General features: G+C 44.8%; 1 protein-coding gene across 1 annotated transcript in view; it reads right to left on the bottom strand.

The window, feature by feature from the left end:
- Positions 1 to 4,042: 4,042 nt before the first annotated feature.
- The window catches only part of LOC146009417 (transient receptor potential cation channel subfamily V member 6-like), a 36,926-nt gene continuing 19,645 nt past the window's right edge, over positions 4,043 to 21,323 (bottom strand). Inside the window, exons 2-15 of the mRNA XM_083149749.1 lie at positions 17,411 to 17,508; positions 17,198 to 17,320; positions 16,583 to 16,723; positions 14,951 to 15,049; positions 14,551 to 14,723; positions 13,184 to 13,330; positions 12,869 to 13,081; positions 12,694 to 12,780; positions 12,529 to 12,605; positions 11,661 to 11,826; positions 10,692 to 10,758; positions 7,970 to 8,238; positions 6,854 to 6,960; positions 4,043 to 5,527 (exon numbers count right to left, since the gene is read on the bottom strand). Of these exons, the coding sequence (XP_083005875.1) occupies positions 5,233 to 5,527; positions 6,854 to 6,960; positions 7,970 to 8,238; positions 10,692 to 10,758; positions 11,661 to 11,826; positions 12,529 to 12,605; positions 12,694 to 12,780; positions 12,869 to 13,081; positions 13,184 to 13,330; positions 14,551 to 14,723; positions 14,951 to 15,049; positions 16,583 to 16,723; positions 17,198 to 17,320; positions 17,411 to 17,508 (2,062 nt within the window). The 3' untranslated portion in view covers positions 4,043 to 5,232. The remainder of the gene's footprint in view (positions 5,528 to 6,853; positions 6,961 to 7,969; positions 8,239 to 10,691; positions 10,759 to 11,660; positions 11,827 to 12,528; positions 12,606 to 12,693; positions 12,781 to 12,868; positions 13,082 to 13,183; positions 13,331 to 14,550; positions 14,724 to 14,950; positions 15,050 to 16,582; positions 16,724 to 17,197; positions 17,321 to 17,410; positions 17,509 to 21,323) is intronic.

Consider the following 21,323-nt stretch of genomic DNA (forward strand, 5'->3'; position numbering starts at 1 on the left):
TCGCGGGCTAGCGACAGTCGCTCCAAAGTCAAACATTTGACCCAAAAGGCTGCTGCTGGAGATGGGGAGCAGCGGGGGTGGGGTAGAGTGGAGTGGGGCCATTCCAGAGCACGGAGAGCAGACTCTGCAGCTATTATGGGGGGCTGGGCTTGCTTCATTAAGCCCTACCCCTTTTATCTAAATGCCATGATTCGCAGCTCTTCCGGGAGGGGGTGGTACTAAATGACACGATTTGCGTAATTCCCCCCCCCCCCTCCCGCCCCTACCCACCCAGGGGGACACTATTTCTATGTCTCAGTCACTTGTATAAAGGTGCCCACACACGATGCAATGTATGCTCAATGCGTTTTGTATTAGATCGCACCGCATCTAGTACAAATTGCATGCAATGCGCTCAACAGGGTGCAATTTGAACTAGATGCGATGCGATCTAGCACAATAAGTTCCGCCTGCACATGCTTTTTGTACTTCGCAATATGTCCCATCGCAAGCCTACAGAAACGCATCCGACCGTCGCACCGTGTGTGGGCACCTGGCGACATCGTTCTACAATACGAATTCAAATCCTAACTGTTACAACATAAGAACTTATACAGCATTGCAACGTCTAATTGCAGATCAGCAGATCAGCTTGTCCTTATTTGGCTCGCACATTGTTCTGTACATTGTGCATTACAGCATTAATAGTATTGGTAGCATGTTCTTTGGATGCTAATTACTGTGTACAGGTAATTCTGGTCCTGGGTGGAGCATGAACGGTTTATAATTAAAGTTGAAAAATGTGTAAGTTGTTGTTAATGACACTAGGGGATGTCAACGTGTTGCACGCAATTAAGAAAAGTTTACAAATAGAGGGTCAATGCTGATACTCCATGTCTGGGGAAGCTTCATCCCCTGTACCAACATGGCCACCATTGCTTCTACTAGTACTGAGCATGTGTTGAGCCATCTTGAGTCTGTTTAAATGTTCCACAATGGAAGACAGTATTCTTCCACTCCGCTCCAGTGAGACCTGTAATTACCTGCTGTTTCAACATCCTACATCGCTGCACGGTATCGACGCTCACTGCCTGGGGAGCTGTAGGACACTTTGCTCAGTTCTGTCTACCAGTGTGTATAACAGTGAGTACGGCTATGCTTTACCTTCACTAAAACCACTCCACTGGGCTCGCCATAGGTGTAATACATCCGCTGGGGTGTACAAAATCTCTGCTACAGCCACATGCAGTTTGCAGTGAGGAGGGGTGGTGGTAGTGCTGGGCCGTGGAAATGCCCTGTATTAGAGAATAATTTTGCCTTTGCCAGTGAACCAGAATAACCCGCTTACACCCTGCTAGAACACCCATCTTTATATGTATGTATCAGTATGTTCCATGTATTCTGTTTTTTTGTTATTATTATTTCCATTAGTGTTAAAGAACATCAGTGTGAGACCGCACATTTGGTTTATCACAAAATACAATTTTATTACTAAATAAAGTCATCCACAGTCAACAGAATTAAAAAAGTGCATAATAAGCAGCGCTTCTTAAATTGTCAATCAAATTCCCTTGTTACAAGTCATTCATACATTGCCTTATGGCTAAAATACATCTTTCCCTAGCACCGATCATTCAACAGAAAAGTAGTCAGAACTAATAGGAAATTTGCCGGCAATAAGTGAGAACTAGGTTAGATGAAGGAATTTTCCAGATGGAGTAAACCAGAATATCCCCCTAAGTGAGAGCTAGGTTAGAGGAAGGAATCTGCCACAGTCCTGATTAGCTTTGATTTTTAAATTGAAAGTTACCCCCAAAACTTACTGTGTCGATTAAAATCATTATATAAATGTATTGTAGCTTACTGGAATTCTATAGATAAGACTTTGCTGAAAGCTGGGAAACACACTGTTAGTGCCAGTTATGAAGAGTGTAGATCAGGGATGGGGAACTTCCGGCCCTCCAGCTGTTGCTGAACTACACAGCCCAGCATGCTCTGCAACAGTTTTGCTATTTGGCCATGCTAGAACTGTAGCAAAGCATTCTGGGATGTGTAGTTCAACAACAGCTGGAGCACCGAAGGTTCCCCATCCCTGGTGTAGATTATAAGCTTGACAGTGTCTAGAAGAGGTTGACAGCTATTGGTCTACAGGCATGATGTCGTAACATGGAAAAAGGTCAACGCGGTCTACGTTGACAATGACACGAGCAAAGGGTCGACGTTGAAAGGGTCGATACACAGAAAAAAGTCAACACGTGTTTCACAGTTTTGGTGTCTGTCGACATTAGTCGACATTGACAACGTACAAGCATACCACATCTCGCATATGTCGACATAGACACCAAAAACCGGGACAAACTTGTGTCGACCTTTTGAGTGTCGATCATGTCCGTAAGCTTGTGTCGACCTTCCAGCAATGTTGACCTACTGTATGGTATGTTGACCATTTTCAGGTGTCAATTAGTGGTCCACCATTAGTGGTCAACCTATTGACCTAGATATTGTCGACCCACTCTACAGTAAACCCCTGGGAGACCCATGGCTTTAACAATACAGACCCCCGATGCGGACGTGGACTTGAGGTAGTCTGGTACTAGAGCTCCTGAAGGCAGCACCATACAATAACCGTTCAGTGCTTGCAGGCTGTATATATAGAATAGATATTTAAAAGAAAAGGTGTAATTTCCCTTTAACTCCCGGTATCCTTCATAAAGATAGTTCAGCAAACATTTTTGGGAAGAGCAGAATAAAAAGATGAATGTATCACAGTGTGTCACAGTGTGTCTCTATTGTATCCAATTGCGATGTATGTGTGTATAGGGATTTTTTCCCTTTCGCACACATTATACTTAAGACAGAGTTTGCAGAGAGCCAAGAAATGAAGCCCTGAGTACACAGATTCCTGTATCGCTCGACGTCTCCAAGAACAGCCCTGTGTAAATATTAGCTCAGGAAACATTGTATGTGGATTTTTGGAGCCGGTCCCTCACGCGACAACATAGCGAGTGTGTTGGGGATTCACTTACGTTAGACAACGCATGATTGACAGGGTAAGTTACGTTCTGACTGCCACACAACTTCCTCAGGTCCAAGTCTCTATGTGCGGTCACCAGCTATCAGTAGTGGCGGATTACGGATTACTTGACATGCATTCCATGGCTGCTAGCCACGTGTCGGGCTCGCCACACTATATAAAATCAGCTCCATGCCGTAGTGGATAGTGGGGGTATGAACAGGTACTAAATCGCATCGCATATCGAATCGCATGCAAATCGCATGTGCTATCGGGTGGCGCCATGAAACTACACAAGTACCGTTGTGGCTATATACTAGATTCCATGCTGCATCACGATTAAGCATTTGAACCGTGTCTGCATGGGCCGGTAGTTACCTGTCGAGCCACGTTGTCGCATCCCCTTCAAGATCAGCATTTGTGGATGTTCCCAAGATCACCGTGGCCACGCCGGGAAATAGACTTGAATTGCACCACCGCGGGCCTTAGAAAGCAGAGTCGTAACTAGGGTGATACTCGCTATATCTTGACCACTCCTGTTTCCTTCTCTAATACCTGTACAACAGGAGAGCTCTTTATTATTCAGTCACACTGTGCTTAATTACATTTAAAAATGCTGACCCGGGATTCACGCCTATAACCTGCAACATTGCAGTCAGTCACAAAACTCATTGAGCTATATTACATTTTATAGAATGGGCTTCTTCTGGGAACAGTTTTGTCAAGCCCCTTCCTCACAAGGGCATTATGCCGCTATTTTCCTGTTTGAAAAATGTGTGTGTGGGGCGCCAATACTATTTATAGCACAGGGTAACAAAAAATCTACTTAAGGCTCTGATAAACAGCATACATTTTTACAAAGGCTGCCCATATACCCTACAATGTCTGCTTTTTAGGCCTGAAACGCACTTCTAGATAACACGTATGGGAGAACCCTTCAGGGAAAAAAAGCAGTTATTTAAAATCCTATGGTGCACCCCTCCTAATGAAAAATCACGCACTTGGAGGGGTTGAAAAGGCATCATTTGACCAAAACACACAAAACCTGATTGGATTGACACCTTATTGTAATGTTTGCACCGCCACGGATAGTTCGGACTTCCTTTAAATGTAGACATACAGTATGATAGTTTAAGGAGCCTTCTTCGGAGAGCGTAGACCAGAAAATGATCTCAGTGATAAAACGTGTGCATGATAAATGGTTCTCCAGCCAATCAGCCCTTAACTGTCATGTGTTTAAAAAAAATTACAATTGGCATCCGATTGGCCGAAGCACCATTTATTACACACAATGAATTTTATAATTTACAATGAGTTTTATCACTCATTGATAAATAAGCCCTTTAATGTGCCCTGAGCAGAAGATCCGGTCTCATTGGGGTACTCCCAAGAAGTTTTGTAGAAGCCATGGAATGTTAAAAAGAAAAGTTCCTAGAAGAGTGTCTTCTTACTTGAGAAAAGATAGGGTACATTTATTACAGTCTGAGCAAACTTAAGGTCCCATGAGTAGACAGATTCGTAAAGAACTCGGTCCTGTGTGTAGCCCACTGGTAAAAAAATAATTACATATGTTTCAGGGTGAGCAATAACGTAGGTTTGGCCTGCAGCAAAGTCACCCCCTCTTCTTAACGTCAACCGATCCAACTAGCTGTTGACGGATATAAGTTTAGAACTTCCATAACCAGAAAATACAAACAATTGAGATATTTCAGGAGCACGTTCAATAAAAAAAAGCAATCTCAGAGCTTCACTAAAGTGCCAACAGCTGCATGGCCAAGTTCCTTCCAGGGCTTACCGACGCTAGTAAATGTTTATCTAACGAAGACGATAAGACTGTGGCGATGAAGAATTCACTGTGTCCCTGGATTGTTGGCAGAAGTTAATCCACCGGGAGAGCTCATCGGATGTCTTCATCAAACAAAGAAAATGTCAGAATCTGTTTAATTAGCAGCAAGATTACAGGGATGGGCAGGCTTGAACGACGAGCTCACGAGCGGCTGAAACCACTGAATCGATTGTTCATATGTATTGCGGAACGCTGCTCTTGGAATGCTTTACAGTAGGCTTGTATGGCTGTTCCTTGTTAGAAGGGCACATTTTCTCCAGGATAGCCAGGATCATCCAAGATTGATGCAGTAGAGAACCCAATAGAGCAGCAGCATCCAAAAAGGATTAAATCGCAGATCAAACTGATCCCTGAATTTGTTCTCAGCGGCAGGAATACACCTTTGGCCATGGATTCACACTTCATGGACCTCCTCTTCAATGTCTAGAGCGTAGTTCACTTTGCCTTGAAGCTGGGCAAGTGTGGCTTTCCGAAGGATATTCCAACCTCTACTGGCCTTGCTCTGAGATAGTCTTCGGAGCAAATTGGGGGTCTCCGCTATGGATATTTTCTTCGAGGCGGGATTTTCTTCGTTGCAGTCAGTTTTCATACAGAGTTTCTCAGGGAGGTCATCATTTTCCTCACTGCTCTGAAAGGCATCCACGTAGTCTTTGACTTTCTTCTTGTCCAAGTCCTTTCGCTCCTCGACTCTGCAACAACCAAAGAGGACAAGTTGTTAAACCATGAATTAAAAAAAACACATCTACAGTAGCTCCTATCAGATTGCTTTGTTTTTCAGAAACTCTGAGGCCAAATGTTAACTAGTAATTTCTGAAGTACCTTCAAGACAGGTTAAGAAATTATTTAAATAGGAATAGCTAGTATGCAACACTTTGCTACCATAGTTTGGGACATGATTTATTTAGGGGGGAAAACACCCTAATCACAGCAAAGCTTGTTCGGCAAGTGTGCCAATGGACTATGATGCATGCTCCACCATTGGAAAGCATGGGGATGAGGTGTGTCGCAGCCAGGGGTATGAAGGTACAATGATGGCATGCCACATGTGTTCTGTCATGTGTGCGATGAATGTGGATCTGTAGACTGAGTACAACACACCAAAGGACTATGGAGAGCTGCAGAAGTGTGTCTTTATCCAGCTGCAAGTCATAGTGAACAATGGCTGCAGCAGCAATAAACTGCCCATTGCTTGGTGGTTTATCCTGCTACCAGTGCAGGGTGAACCACCAACCCCATTGACACAACATGAGGCCCAGTGAAGCCGGTGGTGCCACTTACCCCAGTATGGTAGTACCAGCCTAAGCAATGTATTGGAGGGGAGAGCACCCTAAGCTTCAAAGATGGTGGCTGTAGCCCTTCTTTCCCACCACAAGAAAAGCGAACACCAAGCAATTCAAAGAACAAGGTAGGAAACAGATGACCAGAGAGATATCCATTCGAGGCCATTTACAAATGGCCGTGAAACCCTCTGCTTCCATCCTATAGGCTAACCAAACCTACCCGCATCCCACAACAGTACCGCATAGCAAAGAAGCAGCCAGCATGCATATAAAAAGCACTCAGCCTCACTTCCTGTATAACAAGTGCTCAGCCTCACTTCCTGTATAACAAGTGCTCAGCCTCACTTCCTGTATAACAAGTGCTCAGCCTCGCTTCCTGTATAACAAGTGCTCAGCCTCGCTTCCTGTATAACAAGTGCTCAGCCTCGCTTCCTGTATAACAAGTGCTCAGCCTCACTTCCTGTATAACAAGTGTTCAGCCTCACTTGCCACATAACAAGTGACCAGCCTCATGTCCTCTATAACAAGCGGTCTGCCTCACTTCCTGTATAACAAGTGCTCAGCATTACTTCCTGTATAACAAGCACTCAGCCTCACTTCCTGTATCACAAGTGCTCAGCCTAATTTACTGTATCACAAGCACTCAGCCTCACTTCCTGTATAACAAGCACTCAGTCTCACTTCCTGTTTAACAAGTACTAAGCCACACTTCCTGTAGACAGAGAGGTCGCTCACCGGAGATACCAGGCGTCTCCCAAGTCATAGTCCTTCCCACAGATCCCCAGACGAGGCCAGAGGGCTTTTGGCATCTTCCGTTCCAGCATTATACTGGTGGCAACAACCTGTAGCAATACAAATTAAGATCATAAGTGTATGTAAAGCCAACCGTCAATAATTCTGTATGTATCTGTGTAGTTTGGTTCATGGCCTTGTGTGTAAGTTAAAGTATTTTGTCTGTCACATTTCCCAGTCCCTCTATCTGGTGCCCAGCTGTAGTCATTACTAACTGTCACATTTCCCAGATCACCTAGCTGGTGCCCAGCTGTAGTCATTTCTAACTGTCATATTTCCCATTCCCCCTAGCTGTGCACAGGTGCAGTCATTACTAACTGTCACATTTACCAGTCCCCCTAACTGTGCATAGGTGCAGTCATTACTGTCACAAATTTCCAGTGCCCCTAACTATGCACAGGTGCAGTCATTACTAACTGTCACATTTCCCAATCCCCCTAACTGTGCACAGGTGCAATCATTACTGTCACATTTACCAGTCCCCCTAACTGTGCACAGGTGCAATCATTACTAACTGTCACATTTACCAGTCCCCCTAACTGTGCACAGGTGCAGTCATTACTAACTGTCACATTTCCCAGTCCCCCTAACTGTGCACAGGTGCAGTCATTACTAACTGTCACATTTCCCAGTCCCCCTAACTGTGCACAGGTGCAGTCTTTACTGTCACATTTCCCAGTCCCCCTAGCTGTGCACAGTTGCAGTCAATACTAACCTCACATTTCCCAGTCCCCCTAGCTGTGCACAGGTGCAGTCATTACTAACTGTCACAATTCTCAGTCCCCTAGCTGTGCACAGGTGCAGTCATTACTGTCACATTTCCCAGACTGTATAGCTGGTGCACAGGTACAGTCATCAATAACTCTCACAATTTCAAACATGTGCTGCATTCGTTCCTAACCCCCACATTCTACAGTGTCGCAGGCGGTCAGGGAAACCTGAACCGTTTGTAGCTTACGAGGACCGGTTTGTCCACCCCTGGGCTTGATGTTCATAGACCTTTCTAATAATGCTGTATAGATGGGCAGTCAGAAAGTGGATCACCCTTATTGCCCTCACCTGTGCTCTCCATAATTCATCTCCTTCATGGGACACACGCCAGTGGGTGTCCCCCATCATGGCAATCAGAAGATTTAGCATCAGAAGGGTTGCAATGACAATAAAGGCTGAGAATAGGAGGCTAAACATGAACGGTAAATCCACATCGTAATTGGCCGGACCATCAATGATTGTGAGGAAAAGTTCAAACGTGCTAAACAGGGCCATCGGGAAGGTCATAAACTGACCCAATTTTCCTGGATCTTGGGTGTCAAATATCACAAAGAAACCTGCGAAGAACAGAAGCAAAAACAGAAATGTGTCGTTTAATGATTGGAAAAGTCCATCTAAAAAAGAAAAAGCCCCAAACTTTCCCCTAATCACTTTTTGTCTGTTACTGATCTGGTCCCTTTCTAGAAATGTTTTGGCCGGCGCGCAAACTCTAGTGGAATGTTTACAGGCCAAGCTGCTCTAAATTCTTGAAAAATAGGCAAAAGAATCAGGAGATATTGTAGTATATTGGTATCTTGTACAGTACATCATGGTAGAGTGGGGTAAATGTTTCTGCCTTGATAACCTACTGAAGCTCCACCAAATTTGTTGTGGTGGTACAGTTTGACCAGGATTAGGTTTTTGGTTCTTTTTGAACTTTGCCAGGGCCATGGAAGTCTACCATGGTGGTCACCAACTAGACCATGGAGAATCTGAACTCAAATTTCTGTTACACAACTTTGCTCAGGATGTCTCCCAGTGCTGAATACGGCCCGAATCTGAAGGCACTGGCTTATATATACCAGTCAGGGTCAGGAAGAACTCCTACAGAAGAGCAGTGAATCAGAGGGCCAATGGTCAAACTTCGCCGGCATTGATAGCTACTAACCATGGTCTCCAAGTTTGGTCTGCAGACATTTTCTGTTCTGTAGAGATTTTGGAAGTTATAATGATTTTGGTTCAGTAGGTCAGTCTGCTCTTGATATACTGTACCACATTCCAAATGATCAGAGTATACACCTGCTACACAGTCATTTACTCCTAACTTTTATTGTTATCCAGGTGTCAATTACTATTGTGTTACTTTTCAAAGCTTTCCCACAAGGAGTGGGGGAATCACTCTATGGTGGAGTGGTTGCGAATAGATTTGCGATGACATTTGCAGCCATGTACAGGGTCAGGATTTCATGGAAAGGCGGCTAACTGATCTCTAGGCTGCGAAGATTTGCAGCCCAGCGGCCAGGTCTGAATTAGGCCCTAAGTTCGGTAAAAGCCACGACACCAAAACAACTATTAATTTCTGAACTCAGCGCCACAGATGCTAGAAGTAAGAGTTAATAGACATGAAGTAGAAGCAAGCTTGGCACCTCAACAAGAGACTCCTAGCCACTGGAGAGAGAGAATCTCTCTAGGCAAGGCTAGCTCGCCAATGTGCCGATGTTGGTAGCCATGCAGCATCTAGGGCAGGGGTGGCCTAGATGCTGCATGCGGCTCTTTCCCCTTTGTAAAGTGCATCTCCTGCTCCCACTGCTGCCCACCGTCCGTCCCTGTCCCCCCTCTGCCGGTTCCCCGAATCCCTTCTCCTTCTGAGGGGAGGAGAGCGTGCATCGCGCATCTCTCCTACCCCTTACTGTGCATCCTTGTGACTGGGCCATCCGCCAATCAGAGGTCGCAGGCCAGAAGCCAATCAGGAGCCGGCCCGCGAGCTTTGATTGCTGGATGGCCCAGTCACAGGGAAGTGAGGGGGGAAGGAGACGCTCGGTGTGCTGTGCTGTGCTCTCCTCCCTTCGGTGACATGACAGGAGGACTGCAGGGGGATGCCAGACTGTCCTCTCCCCGCCCAGCAGCAGCAACAATGGTGAGTGCTGCTGCTGGGAAATTTGCATTGTGGGGGAATAGCAGTTTGTGGCACTGTGGGGGCATACCATCTTTTTGGCACTGTGGGGGCATACCAGCTTTCTGGCAACGTGGGGGCATACCTGGCACAGTGTGGGGCATACCTGGCACTGTGCGGGGCATATGTGTATCTGGCACTATTGGGTGCATATGTATATATGGCACTGCACTATTGGAGGCATATTTGTATCACACCCACCCAAGGGGTCAAAATAGACCACGCCCCTTTTTTGGCGCGCGCATGATGTCGGCTCTTAAGCTTGACTACAGATAGTTTTCGGCTCTAAACCTCTGACCGGTTGGCCACCCCTGATCTAGGGCCATGTAGTCCCCAGCTGCAAGACAAGCACATCAGTCAGCCAATGATGCTAGACATGCAGCATCTAGGGCCATGGAGTCCCCAGCTGCAAGATAAGCACATCAGTCAGCCAATGCTGCTAGACAGGCGGCCTCATGGGACATGGAGTCCCCAACTGCAAAGCAAACATCGGTCAATTAAGGCTGCACAAACTGATACATCTAGGGTCATGGAGTCCCCAGCTGCAAGGCAAACCCTCCAGTCAGCCAATGCTGGACAAACGGCAGCATCCAGCAGCAACACAAGTGTGACTATCTGCTAATGGGGCAAGAACTTTAGTTCTCAGCTTAAAACCATGTGTGCAACATCCATTAATGCACCTTCTCCAACTCCCGTCCACACAAAATAAAATCTCTTTTGGAAATTCCACACCTTGCCATCTTCGCTCCCAATAAGACAAAAATAGCGGCAATGCACATGACATCACAACAACACATTGGCATTTGTAGAAATAATCCCAAACCCATTCCACACTTCTTGTTCCATAGGTATCCTTACTTGCACCAAATCCGAGAATGACCACGCCCATTAGCCAGCAGAAACGCAGCAGGTCCCCGAAGATCATCTGAAAAACCAGGATCATATGTCATGAGGATCAGTGCTGCTGGAAGAGCAAACCAGATATACATTGTACAACTAAGATAGCCCTCTCCTATTACTGGGCAGTAGATGGACAATGGTGCCTCCACTGGAGGCACCACAGTCTCCTCGATATGTCTTCTGTCACTTTTTTACTCAAGCAAGAGATGCTAAATTGTTGAGCCTGGTTTTTGAGGATATGGGCCAGGATGGGCGTTACATCTGCCCAATTGGATGCTACCTTTGTTTCCAACTCAGCATTTCCGCCAGCGCGCCTTGGCAAGGGGTTTGGTGCACCACTTTCGTTGTGCGCTCAGGTGCATGGATGCACGACATACAATATACATACAATACATATCGCCACTGCTGGGTGGCTAATGCTCCACCAGCAGCGGATTGATATACAGATGGAACCGCGCCATTCACCAAGAATGGGACGTGCTTATGTATGAGGCGCGCTTACTGTAGAGACTCATTACCGTGAACATCACTGCGGCTCCAACTGTATTCATACATATGAGACGCACCTGTTCCTCATTCCCGCGAAGATTGGTGCGGCTTGAACTGTACTGTACAAGCTTGGGCAAAGGGGCCGTGTAGTGTCCCGGTCCCCTAGGCAAATTATAACTGCAGCCTGCAGTTCACGTAGCCGATGTTGAATATTGTGAACACCAAACCCGGCACTGTCTTATTTTCTAAATCCACTTATGGAAATATGAAAGCAGATACGGGAATTTTAGAGGAACACCACCACCACAACCTTTCTACTACATAGAGGGAAATACTCTGACAGATCGCCCCTGTTAACGATATCTTGCATTATAGAATTCTCAATATATTTGCAGTTGGTACAGAACATTTTATGCTCAGTTGCTGGACTTTATTAACCTTTTGTATCATGATGGTAAAGGGTCCAAGCATCTGGAAACCTCTTGTGAAATACATTATATAGCACCATCCGAGGACCAGACCCATCGACATGGGAACTAACTCCCCATCGCTGCTGGTCAATCTCATGACCAATACCGCCATCACCATACAGGCAAAAACTATTCTGGAGAGAAACAGAAAGGGAAAAAATTAGGCACAGGATAATTGACACACAAGAGAAAACAAGAGACCAAGGGGGTCATTCTGGTTGACTCGCAACGCTGCAAATTTTGAAGCTTTGCGAGCCAACTAAATGCCGCCCGCACGAATGCCGATGTCTTAAGCGCTCACAAATCTAAGTCACTCTCTGGTGATTTGCGGTGCCTATCTACGTGAACAGCCGGGCAGCTGACATCCTTTGGTATCAGCTGCCCAGCCCCGATACCCGGGCCACGACACCATTAGCATGGGAACACTAATTAAATGGTCCCATGGGCATCTAGTTTGGCCTAAACATATATGGAAACTTACATAATAGGGATACTTTTTTTGACAAGAGCCAATTAATCTACCAGAATGAATTTGGAGTGTTGGAGCAAACCGGAGTACCTGAAAGAAACCCACGCAAGGACAAGGAGAACCTACAAATTCCAAACAGTTAGGTGCCTTACGGCACTGAGGTCATGAGTTTGATTTCCACCATGAAAATCAAACTCACGACCTCAGTGCTGTAAGGCAATAACTATTACATACTGTATATGCCAGATCTAGTTTTATAGTTAAACTAATGTTGGGCCATCATATTTTATGGAGTTTTAAAGGATATGAGAAGTGTAGGGACTGGAGTTACTGATTTGTTTACCATATCTGCCTTTAAGATTCTTACATGATAATATGAAACGGTCCTCCAAGAACAGTCTGTCCAAAATATCTGGTGGCTCCAACTCTTAATAAATCTGGAATCTAAAAATAGTCAAACCAAAAAATTATCCCCCAATTTTTTTTTTTAAATTAAAGAAATAAGATATTGTAAAAAATTAAAGTGCCTTACCAAGAGAAGTAAAATGGTAAGTGCCCCAATCACGCTAATTAGCTCGCCAACCAGACGGAGTTTATCTTGATAGGATACATATGCCTCCTGTTTGCATTTAAACAAAATGTTAAGTCAAAGATAATTAAATACAGGGTTTTTTTTTTTAATTGACCCTCTTGCCTTAGTCACTTACATGAAGAGATCGTTGCATCAATATAGTTGCATCACGAGAACTATTAAGAGGGACTGGAAAAGGCTTGAGAGGCCGGTAGGTGCAACACATCGTTACGCAGATCATATACAGCAGGTAGACTGCCGCTAAAAACCAGAAGTACGGTCGGCCACAGCTCCGCCATTTCAGACTAACTAGCTCTTTCACAGGGGTGAGATGTAGAATATTCCGAGCCTAAAATAAATGTTGTGTAGAGTGAGTTACTGAGTCAGTCACTTTCTCACGGGTCAATAAGCCAAAATAATCTTTCAGATATTGACAACCTACTGTGCTTACCTCTCTTTTTTTTGAAGACACCACTAGCTCCAAGACAGACTGGTCTTCTCCCCAGGAGTCGATGCCTGAAAGGTCATACAAAATGGAACTGACTGGACCAAAAGTCCACTGGACAGTCTTCCGTTTGTTTAACAGATGCTGGAACATCTGAAGAAGGGAGTCAAGAAGGAAAGAGCCACCTCTTAAACTGTGCAGTCTTCAAAACTCTCCTTTAGAGACCCAACTTTAGAAAGCGCTATAACATTCAGCCATTAAAATGTCTTCTACTTTAATGCCCCTTTTCGGTCTGACATCGGTCCGGCGCTTTCACTTTAAACCCGGGTCACCCATTATACAAATTATGTACATTATTTATAATGGGCGACCCGGGTTTAACCCTTCTTATAACCCAGGTTGAAATGCTGGGTTGGTCAACCTTGCTCATAAGCTTTGGTGCTTTCACCCTGCACCCGGGTCGACACGTCAGCATCCAGGCAATTACCCAAGTCCGAGGTGCAGTGTAAAAGGGGTATAAGTCAACTTTTTTCATACTACCATTAACTACACCACTACTTGTGACTGTACTGTATATGTCAAGCATCCACTAGGTCCACCACTAAGTAGTACACCACTACTTGTGACTGTACTGTATATAGCAAGCATCCACTAGGTCATAGTTAGCCTAAGTAACAGCACCCTACTGAACATAGCAATTACTATGGAACCCAGGGAAGGGACCCCTCCAAAGAACCAATATGGGGCCAGCTTGAAAGACTTCTAATTATGTAGAAATAAAAAAATTAAAGACTACCCATACAGGAGCAGTTATATACCCCAATGTGTCTATTTGATCTGGTGTGCTTTATTTTGGACCCCTTAAAATGATAAGCTATAGTTGAACAATTATTGCTTTCTTTACAATTTGTAAAACCTGTAACAGTCACAAGCTGACGTAATTAAGTGTCCACGTAATATCTAGACAACTTCAGGACCATGTACAATCAGGCCTAACATGCTTAAAGGTATTTTCAGCCACTGAATGTTTCCAAGCATTAGATGGGACAGGTTGTAGTAGACAGACTCCTTAAGAAATCAGCCATTGCAGACAGGGCTGTTACTCGTCATCCGATTATTGGGCGACTTTGCAAAAAATATAATAAACAGAAATATCCAGTGGGCTTTTGGCCAATACTTCTATAGGGTAGATTGGACAAAGTGATTGGTGGGATCTAGTTTAGGGATAATCTGCAAGGGTAATGTTTGAGGAACCTTGGAGATGCCAGCTCTGAATGTCTCACATTCTAAGGCAGGATATAATCTTAAAAAATTCAACACAGAAAACTGTGGATGCTTAATGCAGATTACAAAATAGAAAAAAAAAATCTCACCACAACGTTTCCTTCTACTGCTGATAATTTGAAGGCAGTAAGTCCCATGTAATTAGGGACCAATAGAAGGTCCACATCATCTTGTTCTTCATCACGGGACAATATAAGGTCCAACATCTGGCAGGAGAAGGTCTTGTTGGGTTGGAGAACGAGGATGTGGGGGATGGTGTTGCCTGTAAAATATGAAGGCCTTAATCTATTTATTGAATTCATTTTATTTAATCCATCAGTATACCATCTCCGTAGCTGTTGATATGGTCAACAAATGGTGCTTCAGATACATGGAACACATCAAATAACAGAAGCCCCAACTATTTATAACCACTGTTGGACCTAATATAAGGTACAGCTGGACAAGCTAACCTACATTACTAAAACCATCTCTCAATCCACTGCTCACCATAGGAGTCCTGAGCTCGGACACTGGCTCCATTCTCAATGAGTAGTCGGACAATGTCCTCATTGCCAACACAAGCAGCAAAACTCAGTATGTGTTCTCCTAGAAAGAACGGGGACAAAAATAGTTGGTTTTAGGAGATTTTCGCTAATCTTAATGGAACTAAAGTATGATCTAAAATTATTTTTTAGGGAGGAACCATTTATTTGAACATGTTGGAGTCATAATACCGTATCCATTATGGTAACAATGATCATATTTTTAACATTGCATCTCCCAATTCCAAAGCTTGGTCATGTTGTTGCCGACAATGAAAAAAATGTATCTTGTGATTGAAAGGATGCTCTATTTGGACATTTTTGACAGATACAAATATATATGGAAAACCTGTGTGTGAGAAGAGGCAATGTTATACCACAGGGGTCTGAATACGACCCGGTCGCAGATCTGTAAAATGTACTACCCTGCAATTTTTACATCTCTGCGCATGGCGATCGCAGTCTAACACTGTGTTGTGTGAGAACACTAACTGCGATTGCCTCGCGATCACAGTTTATGTTCCAATGGAGTGTGATGGCGATACAACGGGGCAGTGTCCTATTCCTGTGGGGGGCAGAGTTTTATGGGAGTGGCCCCTAACCCGTAGGTGTGTCCGAGCAATGGCAATGCCCCATGCATGGTGAGTGCAGTGGTACATGGTACACTTTGATGGTGTCCATGTTGACTATATTGTCATTCGAGACAAAGAAACATGAAAAGCTCATGTTGACCTTTTGACTGTGGTCCTTCCCATTGTCGACCTAATGCTAAAGTCGACCTTCCGACTCTGTCAACCTTAGCCATATCGACCTACTGTATATCATGTTCCAACCTAATCCATGTCGACCTTCAGTGCTCTACCTAATGCATGTTGACCTAATATGGGTCAACCCAATGACCCATGCTCCTTGATGGAAGCCAGGTCCAGGTATCCAAAGATGGTCACAACTCACTAACTAACACGATTCAGATGGAGACCCTTTGTTCTATCTTCATCCGATACGTCTCCTGTTCTACCACTGCCATACAATTATACACAACTGTACCTGTCTGACTAGCTGAGCTTCATTACTGGATGAGCTTCAGTTGGCTGCAATGGAATAATGATAAAGAGGTCCTTATGGTAGGAGCTCATCATCAAAGGACAAGGCTGCAGCTTATCCAACCAGCTGGACTTACGAGTGGAGGTTCAGAGTTGCAAAACTTTGAACATTTATGGAATCTCGGTGTGCTGGATGGTGACTGACACTTAAACAGGTATCAGCCATGATTGACTGCGTATCTGAGGAACATAACCAGAAACAAGCATGTAGTTCCCTCAGAAAATCTGCCTACAGTCATACTGTACATGCATTTGTTTCATCATACCTAGATTACTGTGGAGCCCCCTAACTGGGTTGGCAACAGGGGTCATGGATTTTAAACCAATTTCCATCCAACAAGTATAGTTATACATGTATTTATGAAGTTTGTATTAGTACCTCCACCTACACTCCCACCCCCAACAACACAATGACCTGTTGATCCTAGGGCAGGTAACTTGTAATTCTCTGTACAGTTGCTCACGTCAGTAACTTCTTGAAGGTGGTCACTAACCAAAGTAAAATAGGTTATCAGTGCCGTAAGAGAAGAAGCTCCCGGTGGCGCGAGGGGATGAGACGTCAGCACCTTTCTGAATCAGCAGCTTCACCAGTTCCATGTTCTGGTTGGCAGCAGCAATATGCAGGGCAGTTTGTCCTGTAATAGAATAAAAGCCATAATGAAATATGAAGACAAAGTGGGATGAAGAGATGACATCCAATGACGAAGCCATAATAAAATATGTAGAGAAAGTGGGATGAAGAAATGAAATGGCGGTTCTAGAAGAAGTTGACCAAAACATACATCATCTAGATGGGGTTTTCTCATCTGGTGTTGTGCCGCGTCAACTAAGTCAAGACTTTTTTTAGCATTAATTATAATTTAATGACAATTGATGGGCTAAATCCATAGGTCACCAAACAGAATATATATATATTTCAGAATCTAAATTTATATATTCAAGCTAAGCAGACATTACCAATATTAATCTGTGACATTTTAAGCCACTTTACTAGATCCCGGTCTCAAAATGGCTACCATCTCGGTCCATGCCACAAAATGGCTACCTCCAGTGTCTGTAGGCAAAGGGAAAACTAAGAAAATCCATGCAACAAAATGTGAATATTTTACCGTCATATAAGGCGGAGGTGAATGGCTGGTCAATGAGGTCCGGAGCAGCTTTCAGCAGTAATTCCACCACTGACAGATTGTTGTACATTGCGGCAATGTGCAGAGCAGTTTCTCCCACAGCCCCTGACACACGGGAATAATGTATGGACATTGTCAACTATCAAGCTCACTAAACAATTAATTTCTAATAATCCTGCGCAAAATTCTGCTCACCTCTAACATGCAGGTCAGTTGACGGACAGTCCAGTAGCTTTTTAATTGCTCCTACGTCATTCTCTTTAGCAGCATTGAGCAAAGGAGACTCCCGGATCCTGGGAAAGGACAGATGGTGTAATGGTTAGCATTACTACCTCACAGCACTGAGGTCATGGGATCGATTCCCACCATGGCCCTAACAGTGCGGAGTTTGTATATTCTCCCTGTACTTGTGTGGGTTTCCTCTGGGTACTTCGGTTTCCCCCCACAATCCAAAAATATACTGGGATAATAGACTCCTAAAAAATTAACCCTAGAATATCTGCGTGTACATGTGTTAGGGAATATACTGTAGATTGTAAGCTCCACTGGGGCAGGGACTGTTCGAATATTCTCTAAAGCGCTGCGGAATATGTGTGCGCTATATAAGAAACTGGTAATAAATACATAAAGGAACACTGCAGGTGTCAAAAAATTTGCTTGGGAGTTTGTAACCATTTTCTAGAAATAATGGTTATACACACCTACAGTATTGTGAGAAAGGGCAGCTTCACTATGGTTGCTTAGATACAGTCAACAGAACTAGATGTCTTCATGGGGAGGCACAATTCAACATAAACATTCTACAGCAAACTTTGGAGTAAGATAAAAGTAAATGAGACCTACGTTGGTAAGTGGATCGGATGTGCAAAGGGTACAAAGATTTAGTGATTGAAGATGGATTGGACTTAGTACGAATATATACTGTAGCCCATTAGTCATGATTGACCTTCTGGGTGTGGGAAATCAAACACGAGCGTGCATTGGGTGTTTTCCGAGGTGAGACAGATTTTTTTACATAGCTCTGTTAGGAGGTTTGGGGTCCATCCAAAGGAACCATATTGGACATTGATGTGCTTCCAAGTCAAGAGATGGAGGACAGGAAGGACCAATGTTTGAATGTTCAATAATTTAAAACAATCCATCATGGTGGTGGTGAATAAAACCCCTCCACTCATTTATCCAAGCCATGGACAGTTGTTGCATCAAGGAGAACCCACCAGATCAAAAGGACAACAAAGTAGACTTTACTATATCTTCTCATACACCAACCGAGAATCGATTTCCTTTACAGCGACTGCCATAAAACCATGACTTCTCCATAATGACATCTCTGATAACGCTACATTTTACGTTTTCTTTCAGAACATAGCAATGTAATGAAGAATCAGTTGGTGATCTCAGCAGGCTTCCCTAACTGTTGGGCTATGATTAGTGTATGCTTGGCTGTAAGTAACCCCATCTGTCACCACTGGACCTACAGTAGTAAACTGTCACTTTCCAGGTATCCGATCCATAGGTCAAAAATGTCCAAGTCAACATTATATGGTTTACTTGGACAAAGTCTACAGACAAAAAAGTTGACTCAATCATAGGTCAACATGCTGAAGTAGCCTCGCTCATTGTGGCGGCGATCCGGCCGCTCGTGCTTGTTTGTTGTGACAAATTCGTACCCAAGGTGCTCAGTGCATTTTAATGAGATGAGGGAGCAAATTAGACACACAACCTCCTTTCCAGAGGTTTCACAAAGACAGACTAGAATTTGGCACAATGTTTTTGCTGCATATACACATCCGTAATAAGGGCCCTATTCAGACCTGCTCCCTGGGCTGCGTGTGTTCCAAGCCCAATGAGCAGGTTGACACCGCCCTGCCAAATGCACTCCCCCACGCCATCCTTGCCCCTGTGCAGGGCTGCAAATGGATGTGTACGGCAAGTGGCTGCACAGATGAGAAATTATTCAATGGTTACTTATTATCTAATGGTTTCTCCTCCTGTCTCTGGTGCTCGTAGCCGCCGTGTCACCCAGTAGTCATTCAGCGGCTGCTAAGATTTAAGCAACATTGGGTTGGGTACTGATGTCATACGCCCACCCCTAGCATGTTCCCCCGGCCAATCGCAGCAGTTCTATGGTTGCACCCACCGTTTTTGTGGGCGTGCCCATGAAACTTCGGTTGTCCACCCGCCACAAGGCCCTCGCAGCCGGGCCAGCACATGCGCATTATGGAAAACAGGCATGCGCAGTTGCCAGACCATCAGCCAGCGTCCGAATTTGAACCTGGACTGCACTGCACAACAGAAGGGCAGCTGCCAGATTTCTGTTCTGCTGGAACAGGCGGACGCTCGTACTAACCACAGACCTGGAATACATAGCGGGTGCAGTAATCTCTCACAGCGCATGCAGATTCCTCATCCATCATCTGCCTTAGAGGCACACTGCAGCGCCATTGTTATATCCTAGTACACAACACACAATGACTAATAAATAAGTAATAAGTGATGAGAGAATAATCGGGAGCTTGTATGAAGGACATGGACACATAATAATAGTAAATTGCTGTATAAACATTATACTAAACCTACATATTTGGGTAGGATTAGGAATCATCGATCACTGTGACAGCCAAACTGTCAACAGTCGATGTACTGTACAAATGTCGACACTGACAAAATGTTGACACGGTAATGGTTGACATAAAAATGTCAACATGCTTCCCCCCCCCCCCCCCCCCATTTTATGGACTGCCATGCTTTACCATGTACAGTATGTGGGCTCCAATTGGGAAAGGTAAAGTCTGCCAAGTGCAGTGTTAGGGGAGCGAGGGGGGCAAAGTGGGGGTGTGGCTTGCTAATGTGGGATGGAGCAGGAGGGGGGGTGGAGCTGCAAAGGGAGTAGTGCGGGGGAGGTGTGTGTAATCAAGGCCACGCCCCCTGCTACACAAAGCTGATATTACCAGCATTGAAAATAAGCACCTAATAATGTGGGGGGCGTGACCAGTGTTCTGATTGGGTGGTCTGCTCATGGGTGTGTCTGTATTTGTGTAGATACTTTCAACTAATTATATATGCCTGGAAAAGGCATGGGGCTGGCATAGGAAAAATACAGGGAGATATATTGGCGGGTGCCCTCCAAAGGTGCACCCGCAGGAAGCTGAAGATACTTGCGGGGTGAGGTGGCACTCCGGTCATAAAATAAATACTGAAACCGAAAACTTGGTAGACAACATTTCAGCACCTTTTATGTGGTCACCTAAGTTTACCACACCTTATACCCCTTATACTGTACTTGCCTCTTACACATTATGCCACATGGAATGAGCCAAAATTCACACCGACTAAGCCAAAATTCACATTTTGCCACATGGATTGAGCCAAAATACAAACTATACCAAACGGATTGAGCAATAATGCACAATATGCTTCATAAACAGGGGCATTGCGCGCCTAGGGCGCGCATTAAAAATTTACACCATGTTAAGCCACACATCATAATGTCCATTACGTATTATGCCAAACACCATAATGCCCATGAAAAATTATACTACATAAGCATACCTCCCAACAGTCCCGTTTTGTGGGGGGATCGTCCCGGGGCAGGGGCAGTTGGTAGTCCCCCAGTCTGAAGGAATAGGCGCTGCACACAGCATCTTTTCAGCAGTAAAGAGGACTAAAAGGGGGTGTGGCCCAGTGGTGGCATCATTTGCATATGATACACCCCTTATTTGCATAGACCCCCACACACACACACTTTTCGGTGCGCCGTGCAGCTACGCCGCGCGAGTTTCCTGTTTCTGTCCTTCAAGAAGTTGGGGGGTATGCATAAGTGCTGCTTACCTACATGCTCATTGCCAGGGGTTCCATGCTCGTCGCCAAGGGGGAATACATGCTCGAAGTAACTGGGGGACAGCCGCCGGGCAGAAAGACAGCCATTGACAGCCAGGCAGAGAGAAGGGGGCTGCCCGGTTGAATTCAGAGCACTGCAGGTCCCGGCTATTTGAAATAATACCCATTTCACACCAGAAAATGTAGGGATTTACCCGGGAATATGGACCCAGGATCATGCAGGGACATTCCCAAGCTGGGCCTATTTACAACCAGCCTAGTTCCTGCA

Source organism: Crinia signifera, chromosome 6, assembly GCF_055691185.1.
Source record: "Crinia signifera chromosome 6, ASM5569118v1, whole genome shotgun sequence".
Taxonomy (NCBI): domain Eukaryota; kingdom Metazoa; phylum Chordata; class Amphibia; order Anura; family Myobatrachidae; genus Crinia; species Crinia signifera.